General features: G+C 38.0%; 3 protein-coding genes across 4 annotated transcripts; 2 read left to right on the top strand and 1 right to left on the bottom strand.

Annotated features, from left to right (window-relative positions):
* Positions 1 to 8: 8 nt before the first annotated feature.
* il17rb (interleukin 17 receptor B) lies at positions 9 to 5,449 on the top strand. The gene is made up of 10 exons (XM_023327055.1): positions 9 to 168; positions 247 to 271; positions 1,072 to 1,188; positions 1,726 to 1,832; positions 1,978 to 2,110; positions 2,355 to 2,390; positions 3,029 to 3,058; positions 3,743 to 3,829; positions 4,216 to 4,487; positions 4,578 to 5,449. The coding sequence occupies exons 1-10, from the start codon at positions 76 to 78 to the stop codon at positions 4,995 to 4,997; spliced, it is 1,320 nt and encodes a 439-aa protein (XP_023182823.1). The 5' UTR covers positions 9 to 75; the 3' UTR covers positions 4,998 to 5,449.
* A 1,822-nt stretch (positions 5,450 to 7,271) lies between these two features.
* actr8 (ARP8 actin related protein 8 homolog) lies at positions 7,272 to 12,041 on the top strand. Its single transcript, XM_005800122.2, has 13 exons — positions 7,272 to 7,545; positions 8,123 to 8,293; positions 8,384 to 8,494; positions 8,637 to 8,741; positions 8,846 to 9,019; positions 9,256 to 9,349; positions 9,745 to 9,877; positions 9,977 to 10,130; positions 10,295 to 10,390; positions 10,461 to 10,601; positions 10,711 to 11,023; positions 11,214 to 11,377; positions 11,668 to 12,041. Exons 1-13 carry the CDS (start codon positions 7,411 to 7,413, stop codon positions 11,809 to 11,811), a joined length of 1,935 nt encoding a protein of 644 aa, XP_005800179.1. The 5' UTR covers positions 7,272 to 7,410; the 3' UTR covers positions 11,812 to 12,041.
* Positions 12,042 to 12,106: 65 nt separating this feature from the next.
* selenok (selenoprotein K) lies at positions 12,107 to 14,521 on the bottom strand. Of its 2 annotated transcripts, XM_014469162.2 has the most exons (5): positions 14,415 to 14,521; positions 13,886 to 13,976; positions 13,121 to 13,195; positions 12,797 to 12,892; positions 12,107 to 12,568 (listed from the first exon to the last, which is right to left on the bottom strand). In XM_014469162.2, the coding sequence occupies exons 1-5, from the start codon at positions 14,431 to 14,433 to the stop codon at positions 12,565 to 12,567; spliced, it is 285 nt and encodes a 94-aa protein (XP_014324648.1). In that variant the 5' UTR covers positions 14,434 to 14,521; the 3' UTR covers positions 12,107 to 12,564. The 2 variants fall into 2 exon arrangements, with proteins under 2 accessions (XP_014324648.1, XP_005800180.2); XM_005800123.2 differs by lacking the exon at positions 12,107 to 12,568 and having other exon boundaries at positions 12,793 to 12,892.
* Between the last annotated feature and the right edge of the window lie 8,424 nt (positions 14,522 to 22,945).

Below are 22,945 nucleotides of genomic sequence, written 5' to 3'. Positions count from 1 at the left end.
CTTTGCAGTCCGCTGGGGGCATCAACACTGCTGCTCCTAAAATCTTCATTTAATTTTTTATGTTTGTATGTTTTTATGTTTTATGTTCTAGATCAGACGCTCATCATGTGGCAAAGCATATTGTTTTTTCTCTGCCTCGTCGTTTCAAGGGGGGCAGCCCACGACATAGTAAGTTCTCCATCATTATACTCACTGTTGATCAATTTGATATTGTCTGATAACATTGTTTCTGGAATTTTGTTACAGAAAGTTGTGTGTGAGGAGCATTACGGTAAGCCTGTGTTATTCATCTGCCATATTACAATTAGAAAATAAATGTCCTTTTGTCCCACAGTGTTTATTTCCACGTATTTGTGTATATATTATTATTATTAGTAGTAGTAGTAGTAGTAATTTTATTATTATTATTATCATCCTTATTATTAGCAGTATTATTATTATTATTATTATTATTATTATTATTATTACTTCTTTTCATGTTTGATTTTGCTCAATTGGCCAGACTGATTGTCATATAACCTGTGACGATCTGATATCACACATATGTGAAACTTGATGGAATACAAAATGTGGTGCTTAACCATGGATTTGATTTATTAAGGGGAAAAAAACAACAACTTTTTAATCCCATTGTGAAATAAATGACAATAATTAACAAATAACAATAATTTAAATGTCGGTTTTATATGCAAAGTTAAATAGTTGATATCCACTCTGAAATCTAGCTACCGCAATCTAGTTTCTAATAAAAGTTACACATACAAAAAAAAAAATAATCTACCTTTTATTTTGCTAAATCCCATTGATAATAATTATCACCAGTACAAAGAACAGTAAACATCGCTGGCTCATCATAAAAACAAAAGCAGTTAGGTGTCACTGATTTCACATTATATTATGAAACAAAAAAGTTTTTAATTCCCCAGCACAGTCTACCCAGATGACCAGCTTTGGAAAAAAAAACTGTAGACATAAAAATAATGTCAAATTGCTGGCACATATTTTGTCACAGAGATTTCTGTAAATGTATTAGAAACCTTCATGATTATTGTGAACTCCACTATGTTCTAGATTTTCCCAAAACAGAGCTAAATGGCAGTCCATCTCAGGTGGCAGGCCTAAAAGTGAAACTGGTGACGGTCGGACAGGAAAGAAAGCTGAACATAAGCTGGGCGATCAACATTGATGGTAGGTAAAAACATTCTTGTTCTTGATGTTACAAACCGTTACCTCAAGACAGATTTTAAGATGTAGGTAAAGATGAATTGATTCAACATTTTAAATTCCAAATTACAGGACTGCCCACTCCACTATGTACACTGTATATTGTTAATGCATTTTATTTTATTTCACTATTTTAACGTTGAATCTGTACAGGTTGTTATATTAAGTTTCTATGGGCTTCTTAGCCTATAAGAACATGTCAGAATGGATGCATGCATGTAGGGTTTTGTTTTATGCTGATGTTTTTTGCGTTACTTGGAGATGTAAAATTGATAAATTATTGAATTTATAAAATAAATTATTTGCCTAACTGCCTATGCTGTCACCTTAAAGTCAATGAGGCCCATGTCTATCAAACTTTGTAATGCCATAAAGACAAGACGGGAATTAAAAATGACTCTCAATTACAGATGCTTTTTTTTTTTTATCCGTATGAAGAAATAATAATGTGAACCATCAATTCTAACCATGTTTATAAACAGTTTTTTTTCTTCTCTGCAGCTAGTATTATTCACCTGGAGGGCACATGGGTCATTTGTGGACAATGGACCCACATCTGTAAATATAATCCCCCTTTGACTGAAGCGAACCTTACTGGGTCGGAGAAGGTACAAATGACTTACTAAACTAGCTGATGTTTATTTCAAACAGCATGATCACACACTGCAATGATGGTCCAACTATTTTTATTTTTTTTTACATAATTAAAAAAAAGTCCAAAATGTCCATACTAAAATAAAATATCTTCTGTAGGAATGGTTTTCTTTTTTAGTTGGCGTAAGTTATGGTTCATTCCTTACCACCGTTTATAATGAGCCATTACCTCCAGTGGGAAGTGGCCCCACAACTCTATCAGAGTCTATTTGGGTACCTCGTCAACCAGCAAGTAAGCAAATCTTCTCAAGAATGTATATCAGCAACTTTAACTTTATTTGGATGTGAAGAATAAATGAAACAAAGAGAATCTTTTTTTAAAAAAAAAAAAAAAAACCTTTAACATGTCACTGATTCATTAGATAAAATACTGAGAAAGAGGTACTTTGTCTGTAATTCTGCAAACAAAAACAAAATAATTACCATATTAAAAAATCTAAACCAATGAATGTTTAAACCGTTCTCTCTTTTTGCAGTAACTGTTACACCGAGTACTACAAAGGCAACTTTGGGTAAGCAAATCAAGTGTCAAGCTCAGCAAAAGTTGAATCTTTGTTGTCAGCAGCAGCATTTTAAATGATAAATCATCCTTACAGCCAGGAAGACCCCATTCTATACCTGGCTGACAACACAGCATGTTAAATACACATTTTATATACAATTTGAAACTTTACTGTATAAGGGTAAATAATAGCTAGGCATTTTGCAATGTATAAAATAATACCCCTACCTTTGAAAAGCATTTTATTTATAGCAGTGTTTCCCAACCCTGATCTTCAAGGCAGACTGTCTTCTCTGTGTTGCACGTTTCCCTGCTTTAACGCTCCTTCTTTTTCTTCTTCTCGTTCTTCTTGTAGTATTTATTGGCGGTTGCTAAGTAACGTAATGGTGCATCACAGCCACCAATTGGAGTGTGGATCAGGACTCTAATAGCTATACAAATAATATCTTTAACACACTTGATGCAGATGATTGGTTTTCAACAGAGACCTGTTCATCAGCCATCAATTGAAATCAGGTGTGCTGAAGCAGGGAAACATCTGAAGCGTGCCGGGCAGATGCCTTGAGGATTAGTGTTAGGAAAACATTGATTTAAAGTATTGTTTTGAAATCTGGAGACAGTGAGAATGTTTTTTGCTTTCTGTTGCAGAGTCTTTTCAAACAACACCGAATAATGAAGGTAAGAAAAATGTATTGTTTATCAGTGCAATTCAAAATTGTGTGTGTTTTTTTTCTTTGTTGTTTTTTTTAATTGCTTGGCAAGCATCACTATTCTTTCAAACATGTCTTTAAAAATGACCATCAGAAAAAGACATCATTCAATAGTTGGCTAATAACACCAAACCCCAGACTGTTACAGCAGCTTGACCGACTGAAAATCAAAGAACCATTTTCTGTGTCCTGTTTTGACTGGACACAGTCATTTTGGTGACGTTTCTAAGGTAATAGTAGGCTCAATATCAAGCGTTAAGCAATCGTTAAAAGTTAGATATGAGTTCAAGACAACATAAATTCTTCTTGCATCATTTTCTTGCATTTTTAGGGGGAAATAATAATAAAATAAACAGTGACCTCTGAACGCCAAAGGTGATTTTTGTTCATCCACATTTATAATTACCAACACAAGGTAGTTTCCTCTGCTAAATGTGATCTGAACGGGTTTAGCACAGAACCAGACAATTCCAAAAACAAATTTTCAAATCTATCAATTGGTGTGTTATAATGAGCTATATCAAATGCATAACTGAGCTCAAATAACACCATGTCAAGTGTTTTAATCCCAGCTATGTGGATATTTCAAGTGTTATAGTGTTTGTAATGCCATTCTGTCTAAATTATTAAATATCTTCTCCTTCTTTTGCAGCACAAAATGAAGAAATTAAGACTGTCAGTAGAATTGTTTTTGGAGTTGTGGCCTCGTTGATAATTTTGATTTCCTGCTTTGTTATATGTAAGTACAATGTATATTTATACCTAATCTGAGTTGGGATAAAAGCACTGGAAGTAATAAACAGCTATATAGATGTTGAATGTCTTCATCCCAGTTTTAATCACTGATAAGTCTGAGTTTGCAAACATGCTCTTCCCTTAAAGAGTATCAGATATCAGTATCTTTTAAAACTGTAAAACACTTTCCACCTAAAGTACGTCAGTCTTTCTGCAGCCTTTTTCAGCAGACTTGCTTTGTCTGTCCTGTTTGGTTCACCACGAAAGCGTACTTCTGCTGCTTGGATTTAAAATTTCATAAAGTACTGATTAATGGCATGCATCGGCACCAAACGTGTGCTTTGACTACATCAGTGCTCTAAGTAAATGCCCCTTTCTGTCCGTCTCCAGATAAGATGTTTTCGTCGTACTCCGCTTTTGAAATCCTTCCCGAGGCCCCCATGACTCCAGTATCGGTGGTTGTGGTGTATCCTTCGGTGACGCCGGCCTTTCAGCGGGCGGTGGTGGCGCTGGCTGAGTTTCTGCAGTGGCACGGTGGCTGCAGAGTGACGATTGATATCTGGCAGCAGGGAAAAATTGCAGAACTTGGTCCACTGCGCTGGTTAGCTGAACAAGTAAAGAGTGCAGACCGTGTCCTGATCGTCTCCCCTCAGGTGGAAACTGTGAGTTGTGTTTTTCTTTTCATTCCTTAACTCTCATCACTTCTGCTTCTTGTAAAAAAAATAATAAAATATGTTTTTATGTCCTTGTAGCCCTCTTCTATAACGGCACCCTGCACCCCCACTAGCAGCCTCCCAAGACATTCCATCCCAGCTGCAACTGGTGACCTTTACCCTCTGATTCTCAACATGGTGGCCAGTCACGCCAGGAGTTCCACTGAGCTGGCCAAGTTCTGGGTGGTGCAGCTGCATGCGAAGAAGGACAAGAACTCTTGTGTGCTGCTGCCAGAGCTGCAGACGTGCAGGGCTTTCTGCCTGATGAAAGATTTGAACGGACTCTGCAAGAGCCTTCATTCTCAGAAGACGGTTGGGAAGAAGATATCATCGCTGTTGTTCAAACAGAAGATTTTGTATAGCCAAAGCAGCACAACGAAATTGAGGGAAGCTGTAGAAATGCTCAGTGCAAAGAAGTCAGGTATATTTGACAGAACCCTAAAAAAAGATATTTGTTGAAAGGGTTGAGGGCGAGCTGCAGATGAAGATAGGATTCATATTGCAGTTTGTCTGTCTGTGTTACTGTTTTTCTATCTTTAGCATATCAACCTCCTAGTTAGCATTTTATTCAATGTTAGAATAGCACTATTTTATATAATCGAATGGGTTAATTTCCAAAAGAATGTACTTTGAACATGACCTTCAGGTATATTGCTGTCATTGTTATTGTAGCAAATATATCCTTGACTTTTATTTACTAAATAGTGTAAAGTATTTTAGGAGCTGGTCATTGTCAGTTGTCTCAAAGTTATATTTTGTGAAATTCTTAACATACGGCCTTTCTAAGCATCTAGACTCTGTGTTTTACTGGGACTTATGTGATGGAGCAACACCAGGTGGTGCATAATTTTGGAGCAGAAGAGGAATTGTATGTTTGTCAAACATTTTGCAAATAAAAACATTGAAAAGACAGTTCTGTATCAGTATTTAACTTTGCTTTGATACCTCTAAATACTAAAGTCTTATCACCCCAGAGATCCTTAACGGTTTCTGATTTTTGAGAAGAAAAGACATTGCTAAAAGAAGTATTTTGTAGTAGGTCTATGTCCAAAATGAACGTATGACAGCAAACTAACTGCACATGATCCTGAACACAGCATACAACGTAACATGTTGACATGGCGAATGCCTTTTCTTCATTAAAAGGGTTTTGATCAGAGCATGTCTGTGTGTTAGCCCTGTAAAAGTGCAGCCCTAATTATAATCAAGAATCTGTGACAATATTTGAAAGTTTGAATTGAAATCAAATGTAAAAATAACTAAGAGGGTTGAAGACAAATCCATGCTGTATTTTTTTGCTGTAACCTATCTTGAGGACCCAAAGGAATCCTCAAGAAAATATCTCCAGTTCTTAAATTTCATTTGAAGTCAGAGGATGGAGCCAAGATCCTACGTAGAAATAAAACTTGATAGTTTGTAGCTATTGGCAACCCTGACTCTTAAAGAGACCAGCACAGGACAATAATACAGTACTTTGAAGTTTGTGGTTGTATTACAACATGTGAAAAAGTAGGAATAAGAATATTTGTATGTTTTTTGATTAAAGTAGTTTAATTTTTAAAAAGCTGTTCGTCAGCAGGAGTGTGTGTTCTCCGTAAAACTTGAGAGCTTAACAGTTTGTAATCTGAAGGAATTAAATTCAACACAATTGAATGGCTCCGGGCCATTTCCAAACTATTTGGGGTGATTCATTCTATATCAAAATCAGTTATTCACAAGTGGAAATCATTCAAAAGCCCTCAGGTTCATCCAGGTCAGGATGTTTAGCACTTATGGAAAATTGAAAAGCACGATTAGCAGTAGAATGCATTATGTAAAAGCAGATGACAGATGGCCATTGCGTTGTAAGATTGCATGAAAACTGCACACACCCTCTTAGTTTCCATGTAAGAAACAGTTTTGACACAAGTTCATTAATAACCAGTTTACAGTTCCCCCCCCCCCCCCCCCCCCCCCCCCCCGTTTTTCTTTTTTAACATAAGATCTGATATTTTTTAGAGAACCAGCCACCATCACACAGAATGTAGATGAAGGAACAAGCAGTCACATTTGCTTGGGTACCAGAGAGACCGGAAATGAAACTGCACAAAAGACAGACAAAAGGAAATGTAAGACACTAGTATAGATTCATATCTTCAAAGGAAAGCTGAAGAAAATATCAAAACCATAAGAGGAAGACAAAAAAAAAGTTTGTTTTTTTGTTTCAGAAAACATAGTGCATGAGTGTTGGAAAAAGCAGAGAACATAAGATATAAAAAGGTTGAAGCAGACATATATATATGTCACTAGATAATTTCCATTATTTGTCACCAAGTGATAGATATTTTTATGTTTCTTCTTGGTATTGTTTAGCTTGTTTGGGTTGATCCAATGATTTTCAAACCTTTTCAAACAACCTCAGTATTTACTTTCAAAGTACCACCATACTGACAAACATCTTAAGAAAACGACTATTTAATAGAGTTTAGACTTTTTTTTGTTGTATTTTGTATTCTGTTACAAAAATAAATTAACAGAATACATGAAGGATGCAGTTGAATAAGGCGTCCCACTTTTACTTTCCAAATTTAAAGCTGAGAGAATTACAGGAAGGCTCCAGAAAATGGTAATCAGAGTAAAACCAATGGTAAGTGCATCACTTTTTGCAGAACTGTCATTGCAATCAACGCTTTCTACCAGTTGATGGCGATAATGCAACTCTGTGACCACTAAAACTCCCCGCGAAGAAGAAGAGTCACGTGATAAAACACGGAAGTAAAACCTACACTGACCGAAGCGAGACTGGAAATTTGTTTTTACATTTTGAGTCGCTTTGTGAAACACCAGTCTATCTTTTTCCAGATACATTTTTCCTAAAATGTAAAACGTGACCATGACGCAGGCCGAGAAAGAGCAGGACAGCGGGAAGGAGAAGGAGAAGGAGCGGGACAAGGAGAAAGAGAAGGAGCAGCAGCGCGGAGTGAAGAGACCCATCGCTCCTGCAGCGATCCCTGAAGCCGCTCAGGAAGTATTTATCTTTATTTCTTTTTATGTCATCAAAATATTTTACTTCACTAAACTTTATCTGTTTGGTTTTCTTTTATTAAGTAGTAAAAATAACTTTTCATTTTGAAAACAATTAATTTTTATAACGCTATAATACAATAGCTATATTTATTTATTTTTTGTTCTGGTTTTGGGTTGTGTGTAAAAGCTTAGTTTAAGAATAAAATTAAAAGAAAAGAAAGGTGAAGGTGTGTTTTGACATCTGATTTAAATGTAGCTAGCTCTTCAGAACTTTGTCCTGAAGAACACTGTCATCCAAACAAATTTAGATTTTCTTTAAAAAAGTAAATAGTGTTTTTAAAACTTAAAATAAATTCCCTGAACACTTATAATTTTAAATTTCTTTTTTTTCCATAAGTGGCAAATTAAATCTTATTTAATGCTCTAACACTGAGCTATATGTTATGCAACATGTGCTAGGATGGATTTCTGACCATGAAGCACCAGAGACTTTGTGACTTTTCTAATAATGTTTTTGTGTGCACAACCATTCATTGTTTATATTTTACATTAAAATGTATCACCTTTATGTCTCATAGCAAATACAGAGCAATTTTGTCATTGTGATCCACCCTGGATCAAGAACGCTTCGCATTGGCCGAGCCACAGACACCCTTCCTGTCATTATCCCTCACGTAATCGCGCGGCGACATAAGCAGGGTGGACAGGCCAGGCATGAAGATGCTTGGCTGCTGAGAGACGGTCTGAATGTAAGTCACCATTAAACCGGTATGATTCTAACGCCCACCTGTCGTACCTGGCTGTTTTTGATATGATCGATTTGTCTTCATGGCCAACAGAAGGCAGAGAGCAGCGAGCAGAGGCAGAATGGACTGAAAATGGTGGACCAGGCCATCTGGTCCAAGAAGATGTCCAACGGCGTGAGAAGGACTCCTGTGTCTGCTGAACAGGTTTGTTTACAAAAGGTACAACTGGTGCGGAAATGGTAGAAGTTTTGAAATGGCTATTGATGCCGTAGCAACACGGGTTGGTTGTATTATGTGGTGTTTGGGGAGGCAGTCACTTGATTCAGCTTCCTGTCTGTGTTTTCAGGCCAGGGCTTATAACTGTCAGATCCGTCCAGCAGTTCTAGACAGCAGTTCAAGAGTGAAGTGGACAAACACAAGCCACCATCCCAATTATCTGGTGGGAGAGGAGGTAAAATAGACACAAAAAAAACAATATACAGTGTCTGTATAATGTTTGATAAATTCTGGGTGGTTTATTTATTGTTCAGCCATCTTGATCATGTCTTGTTACAGGCTCTGTATGTGAATCCATCAGACTGTTACAACCTCCACTGGCCTGTGATCAGAGGTCAGCTCAATGTGCATTCTGGCTCTGGAGGGTCTCTGACCGCAGTGCTGGCCGATCTGGAGACGCTGTGGAGTTACGTCATTCAGAAGCATCTGGAGATTCCCCTAAAAGAGTTGAAGGTGAAACTCTCATTTCAGCTCTTTATGCCTTTCTTCTTTGCATTCTTTTCACACTAGAAAGAAATACACGAAAATTTGATAAGGAAAGGTTTCTATTGATGGAATTTGTACCATTTTTGCTGTAGTTCTTCAATGTAAGAAGCTTTAACCTCAATGAACCTTGCAAAGTGGGATGAAAAACTTCCTTTTGCTGCATCAGCATTTGATTTTGTTTTTTATTTGTTCATGACTTCTAGTATTACAGATGCATCCTGTTGGTCCCCGACATCTACAACAGACAGCATGTAAAGGAAATTGTCAACATATTGCTACATAACATGGGCTTTTCAGGTATTGACCACCGGGCATTTACTGTTGCAAAAGTCTTCACACTCCTTAATCCTTTTCATATTGACACATTGCAGTCACACAATCTGTTGCCTTGTTGGAATTTGGTGTAGTCGACCAATACAAAGCAGTACAGAGCTGTGAAGACAGGAAAAACTGTGTTGGTTTTTCTAAATTTCGATTTTAACCAAATCTTTTTGGGTATGTTTTGATGAGCTTTTCAAATATAGAATAATGTTCCCTTTAACCCATTCTTGATATTTTTATTTGTTTATTTTTTACAAAACTGCGACAAAATATGAAAAGGTATGAGTATTATCTCAAGGCACACATGTTAATAAACTGTTTGTTTCTTCATAGTTTCTGCTTTATGGAGTGAAAATATGTGTAATTTGCAGCCATCATTGCGCACCAGGAGTCGGTGTGCGCTACATTCGGCAGCGGGTTGAGCAGCGCTTGTGTTGTGGATGTGGGCGATCAGAAGACCAGCATCTGCTGTGTTGAGGATGGAGTGTCCCATCGAAACTCAAGGTGGGGGAAGCGCTGCAAATCACAAACTTATAAACAACAGAAAATAGTTGATTTCATGCATTTCATGCGTGTGTGTGTGTTTGCTCCTCCACTCCACAGGCTTTGTTTGGCCTATGGCGGTTCAGACGTGACCCGCACTTTCTTCTGGCTCCTGCAGAGGGCAGGGTTTCCCTACAGAGACTGCCAGCTGACCAACAGGCTGGACTGTCAGCTCTTGCAGCATCTAAAGGAGACATTCTGTCATCTGGATCAGGTCTGTGTTAGTTGAGAGGAGAATTTATGAGTGATTAAGAGTTTGAGGGAAACGGTTTCTTCTTCCAGGGTCGCCTTTTCAAATGGTACTGTCTGTTATCTTGAGCTTTTTTAATGGAGGATTTTGAAGTCATTTTCAAAACAATCTTTGTCTGTTCGTAACAGGACATATCAGGGTTACAGGATCATGAATTTCAGACACGTTTCCCAGAAGCCCCGGCTCTTTTATACCAAATTCGACTCGGGGATGAAAAATTACAGGTACAGTTATAAGAAGTTGATGAATGAGTCTGTAATTTTGCCATGAAAAACATGTCGGTGTCCTCTGTAGGCGCCAATGGGTCTGTTCTACCCAAGCACATTTGGCATCGTTGGTCAGAAAATGACATCACTACAGCACCGTTCCCAAGGCAACTCAGAAGATCCCCATGATGAACACTACCTGCTCTCCACACAGAGCAAAGGGGAGCAGGTAACGCACATTACCACACACTGGTTGAAATTACATTTATTCAGATAAATAATTGCTGGTTCTTTTGTTTTGTTTATTGTATGATTTTTATTTTTTCCTTCCCCAACAGTCCTCTAAATCTGCAGCTGAGCGTAAGGCCGTTTCCAGGCCAGGCGGAGGTTTGGATGGTGACCTGAACTGTCAGGGGAGGATGGGGGAGATGTCCGACATGCCCAGAGGCTGTGGGAGCGGGAGTGCAGCAGGAGGAGGGATGCTTGGAGAAATGGAGCTGGGGCCAAACCAGGGCGAGTGTCTGATGAGTCCAGGAGAGGCGGAAGAGTCGCTGTCCACTCACCTCTCCAGGAAGACGGCCATCATTAGCCAGTTCGAAAGCAAGGCTTTGGGCCTGGACAAGGCCATCCTGCATAGCATCGACTGCTGTGGTGAGAAAGTGGTGGGAGGAGTGAAATGAAGCGAATGACATGTTTTAGTAGAAAGATTGAATAATAAGGGAGTAGGATGAGATCACAAAACATAAATAAATGCTGTAGGGAAACCGTTTAAAACATCTTGAAATAGAATATAAAAAGTATACCCCAGAGGCAATAAACGCTTTTATTTTTGTGACTGAAGCGTCGGATGAAACCAAACGGAAGATGTACAGCTCCATCCTGGTGGTGGGCGGGGGGCTCATGTTTCACGGAGCTCAGGAATTCCTGCTTCATCGCATCATCAACAAGATGCCGCCGTCCTTCAGAAGGCTGGTCGATAACGTGGAAGTCATCACACGACCAAAGGTAATAACCTCCACATGTAGCTTTTTTTCTTTTTTCTACTTTACCCTAAAAGTTCCATTGAAGTGCTTATCAAACCATGATTCACTGATAAATTCAGTCATAATTATAGATTGTTCTAAACTTATTAAAATTCTATATCTACTTTAAGTTATTGCTTGAAATTTTAATAGATAATGGTACAAAAACGGACTTTTGTTTTTACTTAACGCTTTACAAACTTTATGAAGTGCTGCTGAAATATATAACATGTTTCATGGCATATTATATATACTGGTGTGTTTGTGCCGAAGGACATGGACCCCAGGCTGATTTCATGGAAGGGCGGAGCAGTGCTTGCGTGCCTGGACACCACGCAGGAGATGTGGATTCACCAGAGAGAGTGGCAGCGTTTCGGTGTCAGAATGCTCCGAGAAAGAGCTGCATTCGTCTGGTGAAACCCAACCGAGGTCCTGAAGATAAAACGCACCGTTTATACATGAGAAGGCAGACAAGGAAAGGGACAAATTGAATATCATTTGGTATGTATAGTTGCTCTGGTTGATGTTTATAACCCAGGATGTATAATGTCTTTTATAGAGTTTTCATTGTTCTGTAAAGATTCCTGTTTTCCCATTTTAATGCAGGAAGTGTAAATAAACTCTGTCTCTCATTTGAAGAAAAATGATAACTGCATTTGGAAGAAAATCATTTCTTAATTTAACTCTTGGTGTCTACATGACAACTCGTAACTATTTTTACTTTATTTATTTTATTTTTCCACTCACAAAATAACTACATTGTAAAATCTTAGTCAAAACAATAGAAACAATCGTCCTTGCTTTATACAGTTTACGCCATTTGTGTGTTTTGGTCTCAGTATAGATCATTTATTTAAACACAAAGTAAAAGAAAGAAACTAAATGATGGTGATTCCAGAGGATGACCAGAACCTAAATGAGTAAGACATTGATGTGACCTGGAAGGACAGAAGCAGAGGAAAAACATAAACGGGAAGGAGGGATGCAGACAGCTGCTGAATCGACCAATCCGGCTCCTATGTGTAGGTATTCCCAGAAAGGCGTCAAGAAACTGCTAACAGCAGTGGCAGCTGATGAAGAAGGGCTTCAGCACGGTGCCGTTACCGTCTGTGTGCTCTCAGAGGACAGACACTGTGCTGGGCCCCACGCCCACACTGTATGTGCAGGCGTTTACCTAAAGTGAAGAAATGTACAGGAACGACGTTATTTATATTCCTTAAAATGTCACGTAGGTTTTTTGGAGACAGTGGACATTAAACTCCACTAGGCTAAAAGCAACTTATTTCTGCAGTGGCTACCAGAACTTAATGAATAAGCAAAGAAAGCAACAAACTACATAAATTAATGTACAAATTAACCATCAATTGTGTTGAGTTTTATTAAGGAAAAAACTATTACTCACCTTCCTCATCCTCCTCCACCCATTGGTGGAGGGTTGGGACCCGCTCCGTGAGTTATTCGACCCATCCGCCTTCTGCCACCAGGAGGACCTGGAGGTCTGCAGAATCAAGTAGATGTGACATAAATCCATGGGTGTAAAAGTGATCAACACAATCTCTGCATGTATATAGTAAATTAGTAAGGTTTCAAAGCATTTCAAATGAAAAAGTAATAACTGGCTTAATAAATGTTGGCAATCCCCTCTCTTGTGGCAGAGCTATTCTCAGATGTTCCATTCTCAGTTTCCATGCTTCAGTGGTGAGATGACAGTACTACTGGGACTTACCCTCTGCCATCACTGAAGCGTGATGAAGCCACATTTCCTTTCTTTGACAAGTCAGGGTGAAGTATTGTCCTAAAACTGGCAGAAAACAAAAAGTCAGAACAGACCACATGAAATAACACCTTTGTATGATAGTTGCTTATAACACAACACCTGTGTTATACAGATTTTGCTATCAGTATGTGCCTCATTAAGACAATACTGCACCAAGTTGGGTATAACTGACTGGGAAGAACAAGGCCAGATTTCATCTTTACATTTACAGGGGCATCCCCACGAAATATAAAAAGTTAATTTATGTACATAACTCAACAGACTAATTTAACCTCAAAAAGTATGTGCCTGCAATAAACACATATTGATGCATTTCAAGCACTTTCATGGCTATGACTTGCATCTAAAGAGAAAACACTAGTGAAAATATGTTCTCCTGGACATACAGCCAAATAAAAAATTAATTTCTGACAGAAATGCCAAATGCAGAAAATAAGTTCTGGTAATGACACTTTTTTCTTCCACCAAATTTTCTATCTATATCCCTGAATACAGTACTCTAAAAAAACCCAGGTTCTTTGAACATGACCTTCTGCATCTTATATCTGCCGTTTCAAGATACATAGCATTTGGTGTTTTCAAAATGTTAAATTTTTCTGAGAAACAAAATCTTAAGTTTTATTAGCTGTAAACAAATTAACAGCAATAAACACCTGATAGACATCAAGCTCACATAATATCCAACTTTTCAAATCTCTGGACTGGTTAACTCACAAGAGGCTGATGAACTCCACAGCCCCCCAGAACATATCAGTCAGGAACGACAGGCTCCAGGGGGACTGGGACCTGCTGTCCAGGACCTGGCCTGAAGGTGACACAAAGAATAAAGTATGAAACAAAAACAGTTTAATATTACTTTTGATCGAAAACAGCAAATGTTCACTACTCTTTTATCTGCCTCTGAGGAGCTCACTAACTAGACTTCTCTTAAAGTGTTTTCTACATAAAATGAACTTGGAGTATGACAGACGCAAAATCACAACACGTCTTTTAATTCTTGTTATTTTGAGGTTCATTATGTGAAAGTGACATAAAAGATACAAACATGTTGTCAGTTGACAGCTGCTAAGCTAACTCAGCCAGGCTAAGCTAACGAACTACATAGCTAATAATAGCTTAATGGTCCCAAAACAAACCTTTACGTAACCTTCAAAATGTCTGTATACGTTTTGATTTCAATACAAAGCTGCACATATCCTTCTATTTTAACAAAAGAGTGGTGAAGAAAGTACAATCCACTCACCGTTGGACACGTACACCATCTTTCAGAAGGCAAAACAGCCTTACAGCTGTGTTTACGGTTAGCGTTGTGCTTCCGGGTCTGCTCCTTTCTGTTCAACGTCGCACTAGGCGGTTGGAAAACCTTCACCAGCTGCAAGGGAGGAGCTTATGCAGAACAAAAATTGTTCTCCATCTTATTACACAATTTTTCTGAAAGAAGAAGCTCTTTTGTATACGATCTATTGAAGAAGATGCTCACGGTTGTCTGTTATATTCTTGATTTTCTTATATATATATATATATATATATATATATATATATTATTAGTATTATTTTCATATTCTTACAGAACAGGGCCAGCTTTCTTCATCACAGTGCTTTCCCCTTTAAGTCCCTGGCTCGCTTGCTTGACTAATTGTGACACATTTGGTCAGAACACTTTAGATACATAGTAGCTGCATCAAATGGGCCTTGTTGTGGACAGTGCTATTCTTAAATGTTACATCTGTTACCTCTTCTACTGTCACATACACAGTCATTTCTAATGCCGAATTAAATAGTAAGTAATTCTCATATACATATTTCCTTCTAGGTTGTAAGTGCAGGCAGCAAAACATTCATAGGAACATATTCAACACACTATATATAATACTTTAAATTAATGGTGCATCTGAATGGTGCCGTGGTTATTTTGGTAGCACTCACTAATCAACATGAGGGCTGGTCTCCACTCCAGACTGAGGGTGTTTTGGTTTTTTGTGAAAGAGCATTCTGGCGTTTCCTTTCAGCATAGGCACCGGGATAAACATTAAACACAGTCAAATTACCAATCCCGTTTCTTGTGACCGTCTGCAAATGTTTCCTCTTTCATCCACGAGAGGGCAGCAGATACTGTAAACAGGTACAAATATTCACTGCACCAATTCACTGCTTGATCGACTTAAAAATCATAAATTTTGAAGAGAATCTTATGTTTTGTCCAAAGTGTCCAGCTTTGAAATAACAAACTAATGAAAATAAGAAGCTGTGCTTATATTTTAAAAGAACTCTGTGACCTCTTCAGACTTCTCCAGAAATCTCTTTGGGAAAGAATAAATCTAAAAGAAACAACTCCACATCTTGGATATATTTTCTCTTTGATGTGCGTAATGCCAGACTGACAGCTCAGCATTTTAGTGTTTTGATCATCATCTCAGACTGAGGTATCACTTTCAGAAAATGAAAAGGGACATGGGGCCAAGAAAGGGGTGGAGCACTCTTCTCCTTATTTATTAGTATTTTTGTACCCTGCTTTCTATGTGTAACTGACTTTAGGGTAAAAATATATTCTTCAGTTGTTTATTTATCCATCATGACTGGCTGAATGAGGCTCCTATGGTTGGTCCTAAATGATTCTTGATTCAAACACAGAACATACTGTTTAAGTGATACACAAAGCAGCAATGCACTGATACACATCTTAAAGCAAACTATTAAAGTAGAAACCCTTCATAAAGCTCCACAATAAGGCATTTAGAATCCCTTATCAGTTAGACATTTCCATTGCCCAAGTTTTATTTTGGAAAAAGCTCAAGATTTTATTCGATTTGGTTTTTGTTTAAGGTTAAGGACAATGGATAACAAAGGCAGTAGAAAAATAAATACATAAGTTAATAAAATGATCTGAACTCCGGATCTGGGCCAACCTCCAGATATACGTTGGGCCGTGTCCCACCTCTGGTAAAAGTTTCATGCTAATCTGTCTGTAACCTTTGGTATAATTCTGTTTTGGAAAAAAAAAAGAAAAAGAAAAGAAATAACAGTAACATCCATGCAAAATTTTCCATGCCAATGTTTAGTTCATAGATTTTAAAATACTTAAGACAAGAGCTATTTTCCAAAGTCCTACTGACATAGTGGTAAAACACAAGCCAACAAGGCTGGATCACATCAACCAAAGGTCATCGAAGGCCACAGATGTTGCTCTGCTTTAAATAAGCACAGATTGTTTGACCATCACAGTCCAACTCACACATAAAGCTAAATTCTGCACCAGATATCCATCTCCACAGAGAAGCATGACCTGCAATTATATATAATTAATCTGAAGACTGAAAAACACAATCTCAACCAGAGTGTGCTTCTCATTAAGCTCAAATCTGTTCCAAAGCAAACTCTCGCGTCTACAGTTCGGGTTCTGGCATTTGTTTTGTGGTTCTTCTCCTTATTACCACAGTCACGTATGATAACATTTAATTAAGCGGTAAAATCTATGGGATTTTAGGCCTGCAGTTGCTCCTCTCCACATCTCGCAACTGTTGTGGTTTTAACCAATGACTCCCACATCTGTAGCAAAGGTTGTAGAAACTCAGGAGGGGTGAGGAACAGAGGAGTCCTGGAGAACATCCAGGGTCAGGAAGAAAGGAAGATCATGAAGAACACAAATTAAAATGATGAGTTTATTCTTACATAATTCCTCCTATAGGTAATTTAAGTACTCTAAAGAGAAAATAGAGAAGGGATCAATTGTTTCCCTTGTTTTTATTGCCAATCACATTTAATTTTCAAGTTATTTTTTTTAATTCTTTGTGCGTCTTTTCTACTTTGGCTGGTTTTCAACTTTTGTTTTCATGACATTCCATGTTGCCCAAATAATAAATTGTGGTTCAAATGTTTAATTTAACTAAGTAACATGTGAACTGAAAAACTTTTCTTGCTGTCCACAGCAACTGATGTCGCTGTGAGTGTTTGTATGCGAGTGCAGTAGCTCCACAGTGGGCCTGTGAAAGACCCCACACTGCTCTCTGATTTATTAAAACAGGAAATAACTGAATAACTTGTGGGCTAATTCATCTTTTTGCCACAGACTGAACTCCAAAGACACACAGCCTTACCCATCCACACACAGGCCTTCACTCATGACTGTACACATACAATACACAAACACTCATCTATCACTTTGACAATCAGTTGCTGCTCAAACACACACACACACACGCGCACACACACACACACGCACACACACACACACACACACACACACACACACACACACACACACACGCACACGCACACAGACACACACACACACACACACACACACACACCCCTGCATTCCAACCTGCTCTGAAGTTAATGCTCCTCCACTTAGGCTGTGTTTTCACAAGGCTTTAATGGATGAGTCCATTAGTTTTAAGTAGCGGGGTCAGGTATTTTTCACACTCTGACTTTTCAAAAAAAGTGGGCCAGCTCTTTGACAATAAAAACTTTCAACGCTCTCATCACTTCACATGATTAACATGAAGTTCACACACTCTCTGTCTCCCTCATCTGTCTTATCCCTTCAGTCTCTTACCAACAGAGCATATATAATCTACACAGTGGTGGTTCTAACACCTCACACGAACCCCCTCCCCCCAGAACTCACTTGTTATTATGTCAAAGTATATTCCACAAAAAAGAAAAAAAAAAGTTACAGAATTTGGCCAAATGCAGTCCAGACACCAGAGTTCTTCAATCACACAAAGAACCTTTAAGTTTCCTCCTCCTGAAGCGATCACTCTTCCTCAGTGACATTAGCCGTGTCTACAGATATGGAGCCTTAGTGTGGACATCCGTTGGTGAGAATTTGAATATTTTTAGTGGTTTGGTATTTAAGTACTGACTGTAATTATAAATAGATGGAAATGTTCACTTACCAGCCACAGTTTGCAGCTTCTTGTGGTCTACAGATTCCTGCTGATTACCTTATTATTTGATTCAGGTGTGCTAAAGCAGAGACGCGTCTAAAAGCTGCCGCCTTTGATCACTTTGGTTTGAAACCTGTTATCTAAATTCAGTCATCATGGCACCTCTAGTTTAGAGGAGGAAAACAACAATCACCGGAACCCCAGCTGTGTGTTGAGGATATACGGTGGGCAATGATAGAAAGTAAACAAACTTTGATCAGGAAAGGCAACCGGACAAACTAAGAAAAGGGAAAAATGGGATTTCTTAGCATAATTTCTGATTGGTTGTTTTAAGAAGGAGATAATTCACATAGTGAAAGACATATGTCAGATACAGCAACATTCTTGTAATGTTTGAGGAAAATTTTAGGGGGTGGCGAGGAAGATTTGAGGATATGGAGTACTGTGAAGGAAGAAAAGACTGTTCAGACATAATCACTCAGAACAAGAACCAAATGTGCTGCTTCCAGCTGCAGGGGTCAAAGGTTCAGGCTCTAGGAGACTGATTCGCATCATGATCTCATGAATCATGGTGGAAAACCTAAATGAAGTGTATTCATTCCAACATGTTCCCTCTGGTCTCTTTTCTCCTGACTGTATGTTTGAATGAGTGTGTGTTCCTGATTCTTCATGATGAATGGGCAGAGGGTTTCTTTGGGGTTCCGAGGTGAAATTCTTCCGCAAGAAACACCTCAGTCACTTTCAGACGCCTAGAGACATCAGCTGCAGCAGAAGCACTCACGCAGACGTGCAAAAATGCATCAACTGCAAAGAGTAAGGGACATTAGAACCAGCAGTAGCATGAAGGGAGGGACGGGAGCGTGAGGGACGGCGGAGTCCCTGCTCGAAATTCTGTGAACGAGGAGTACGGAGCCTCGTGCCGGAAGCCCATTAAAATGCTGTCTACATCGTTTTAAACTGTGTGATTGTGAGTGGGAATAAAAATAGCAACAGGTATTTTGTTCCATATAACACAGTAAGAGTGTAACAGGTAAACCTTTTATGGATGCAAACTCGACTAAAAACCCACCTGTTTAGGATTGTATTTGAAACGTAATCAATTACAAATTTATTGATGGAACCTGACTTAATGTCCTATTTTGATTGTTGATTCTATGTTGCATTGTGTTTCTGTGTTTGATATGATGTAAAGCACTTTGAAATGCCTTGCTGCTGAAATGTGCTATACAAATAAAATTTGATTGATTGATTGAAGGAATCATGTACAGTAAGAACTATGAGCGCTGTCAAACTGATCACATTTCTACTTGCATGGATCCATTAATGGAAAAAATTTACCTCAAATTCGATTTGAAGGATAAAGAGGCCAGTTGTAAATGTTAATTGTGAGACTCAAATTAATTTTAGTTTTTTCATTTTGAGATTTGCTTGAAAATGTAAAGATATGAGGAGTTAAAAATATCCAAATTATTTTCCTAAACATTTTTTTTTATTAACAGTCTACAATGATACATGAAGATCTAAAAAAAAATGAGGTTTTTCGTTAAAAAAAAACAACAAAAAACAAAAACTGACATTAAGAGCTTCAATGTATTTTAGTGAGACATTAATAGCTTTCATGTGGAAGATGAAGCACATATCTCTGTGGCGCCACTCAGCTGTCCTGTTTCACTGCAGCTGCTGCTCTTCTGATTGTTGTCTCTCAGTCTTGATGCTAGAAAGGAGGAGGTGCTGGAAGCTGAGAACTTACTGTGCAGCGATGACAGAGACGGAAGAAGGGCAGTGAAAGGTATGCAAAACAAAGCAGTTCAGATGGGGTGTGTAAAACGACATACAGTAGTGTAAAACTGAATTACTGTGGGCCCCAACAGTTTAAATACTCAGTAAAAAATGCCAGGTTTTTGTGACATGAACCAATGAGAGCAAAATTAATTCATTCAATTATTTTTCTGCCTTTAACATGAGCCCAAGCAATTTAATGCACAGTCTTTACACATCTTTTTATACCCTCTTCCTGAATAACCAACACAACTCTTTAAAGCTGGGTCACACATACAAATGTTTCCAACATTTTTGTTAAAACTGTCGGCATGTCGTGACAGTAAAGCAGTGAGATAATCTGTGAAATCTCAGATTATATAGATTATAAGCAGCTCTGGGAGGAGCTACTCTTGTAGATATGGATTTCTATCACCTGCAAAAATGTACCAGTCAGTGGAAAACTTCCACCTTTCATCATTTGCATCATTTGTCACACCCCGAGTGTTTCTTTTTTCTTCTTCTTTTTTTATTAACAGCTTTGACTATAATGGACCACATCGGTTAAAGCCTGGGATGATGAAATGTAAGTCTATTCTCTAAAACATTTCTAATCCAATTTAAAAGTCCAAATCAAGACAGTTCTTAGACCCAAGACATGGCTTCAAACCCTTTTAGATTTAGATGTAACAAACTCCAACCCTGTTACTGATGCAGGAAAAGCCAGATTAATTACAAGAACAAAGTCTAAGACTAACATGATCCCAAGCAGCTCTCAGATATCCTGTAGATATAATAAACTGGCCAGAGAATTATATAGAAGTAAGAAATGCAAGGAGAGTTTCACTTTCAGTCCAACAACCTGATAACTGCAGCTGCACCACAATTTTAGCTTTATTTTGTTTTACAGACCTTCATATGTTTTCAACAATCTTCCTGACTTATCTTGATTTTATTTGATATTTTGTTCAATTTGCTCTTCAGTGACTAATAATTAATTTTTTTTATTTTTGTCAGATGCTACAGAGCTAAAACTTGATGGAAAAACCGCAGGCAGACGGCTTCTTCTGTCTGAAAACAACAAAGAAGCAAAAACTATACTCAATATTAGTAATGGGGTTTCACAACAAGAAAATGAGGGCAGATTTAAGAGAACCCAGGTACTTTGTGAGGAGAGCCTAAAATGCATCTCCTACTGGGAAGTGAAATGGACAGGCAAGGTTGGCATTGCAGTGGCGTATAAAACTGTGGGTAGAGAAAGGGACAGCACTGGTGGTCTGGGCTGCAATGACTGGTCCTGGAGTTTGCTATGTTCCAAGACTGAATGCATTGCCTTACATGGGACGGATCGACTCAATGTTAGGATTAAACCGTGCCAAAAAATAGCAGTATTGCTTGACTTGAAGGTTGGTACGCTGAGTTATTTTATTTTAATGTGTCTTCTGGAGGGCTGAGTCTGATTCACACCTTCTATGCAAAATTCACAAAGGAGATTTTTGCAGGTTTCTGGTTTCAGAAAGGCTCTGTAACTTTGTGTGAAATATAATTTTTATATGCATTTTTTTAAAAAAAATGCAAGCCCTTTTTATTTTAGCTCTTGTTTTAATAACTTATGTCAGTGTATGCTGTATTATTTTACATTAAGAGCACATGTTTTCTATGTTGTGTTTTTGCTTTATGTTACTTTACTAATTGAAAAAATAATTTGTGAGATTTGTTAAAACTTATTAATGATAAAGAAAGAGATGCTTTCAAACACACAACTAACTCCAATATGCAACATTGAGAAAAACAATCTTAAGACCAAGAAAGATGCAGTATTCTGTTTTTGTACTTAGGAAACTGAATGGGTTTTAGTCTAGCATTAAATCGAAGCAAAAATAAATAGATTATATTGAAATATTGAAGCTAAAAAAATGGATATAAGCTTCAGTGTGAAAGTAAAACCAAAACAGGCAATGTCATGTCTACAAAAAAGCTGGAAGTGGTGATGAGCACAATAAAAAATGTGAATGTGCCTTTCAAATTGAAGGGAGGACAAATTGTTTTTATCTTGTAATCGGCAACAGACTGGACTGGGCATCTAACACTGACGCTGTGTGCAAGAAGGGGATGAGCAGACTCTATTTTTTAAGGAAGCTGAGATCCTTCAATGTGTGCAGCAAGATGTTGGAGACCTTTTATCACAGTGTTGTTGCCGGTGCCATCTTCTTTGCTGCTGTGTGTTGGGGAAGCAGCATCAGAGCCAGTGACTCTAATAGACTAGACAAAATCATCAGGAAAGCTCTGTACTGGGACTAAGGCTGGAGTCCCTGGAAACTGTGGTGGAGAGGAGGACACTGAAGAAGGTTCTGTCTATTATGGACAATAAACAGCACCCTCTCCACAACATAGTGGACAGACAGCGGAGCACCTTCTCACATAGACTGCTCCAGCTCCGCTGTCGTAGGGACAGATACAGGAAATCCTTCCTGCCACATGCCATCTCACTGTACAATAAAACCTAAATCATTGTTCTGCACTAATCAATCCAATTTTGCACAACTGCACTGTGGCACACTTGCTGTACATATATTTACATATACATACTGTATCTGCATTTTTGAATCTTTGCAAGGACTGCTCTAAGTTGCTTTTTATATTAACAGCATGTTATATTTTATTTTTTATTTTATCTACAACTACTACTCAGTGGTAGTTGTTATTGTGTCTTGTCTCTATGCTGTAACTGCGAAGTAATTTCCCTGCTGGGATGAATAAAGTACTTCTATTCTATTCTATTGTGGATGTGGTTTGTCTAAATATCTGCAGTTAAGTGTCTCTACTACGTACCCTGTAAATTCCAGACATAAAATAAAGTGGTTTGTGTCTTAATTAGCCACTGAACTAGTAGCTTACAAATATTTCTCTGATTTATCTAAAACTTATGAGGCAGTCATGTATAAAATTCACACCAAATCTAGTGTCAACCACAGGTAGTCTGAGACAAAGCTGGAACCTTGTGAAGAAATAAACCTTTCAAATAGAATATCATGAACACAATAATCACTATAAAGATGGGCACAACTTACCTTACATTTGCACTCCATACTTAATTAAAATTAAATTTTTATTCATTGATTGTAAA

Source organism: Xiphophorus maculatus, chromosome 1 (genome assembly GCF_002775205.1).
Source record: "Xiphophorus maculatus strain JP 163 A chromosome 1, X_maculatus-5.0-male, whole genome shotgun sequence".
Taxonomy (NCBI): Eukaryota; Metazoa; Chordata; class Actinopteri; order Cyprinodontiformes; family Poeciliidae; genus Xiphophorus; species Xiphophorus maculatus.
Note: the sequence above shows the minus strand (reverse complement) of the source record. Positions and strands in the feature narration are given on the sequence as shown.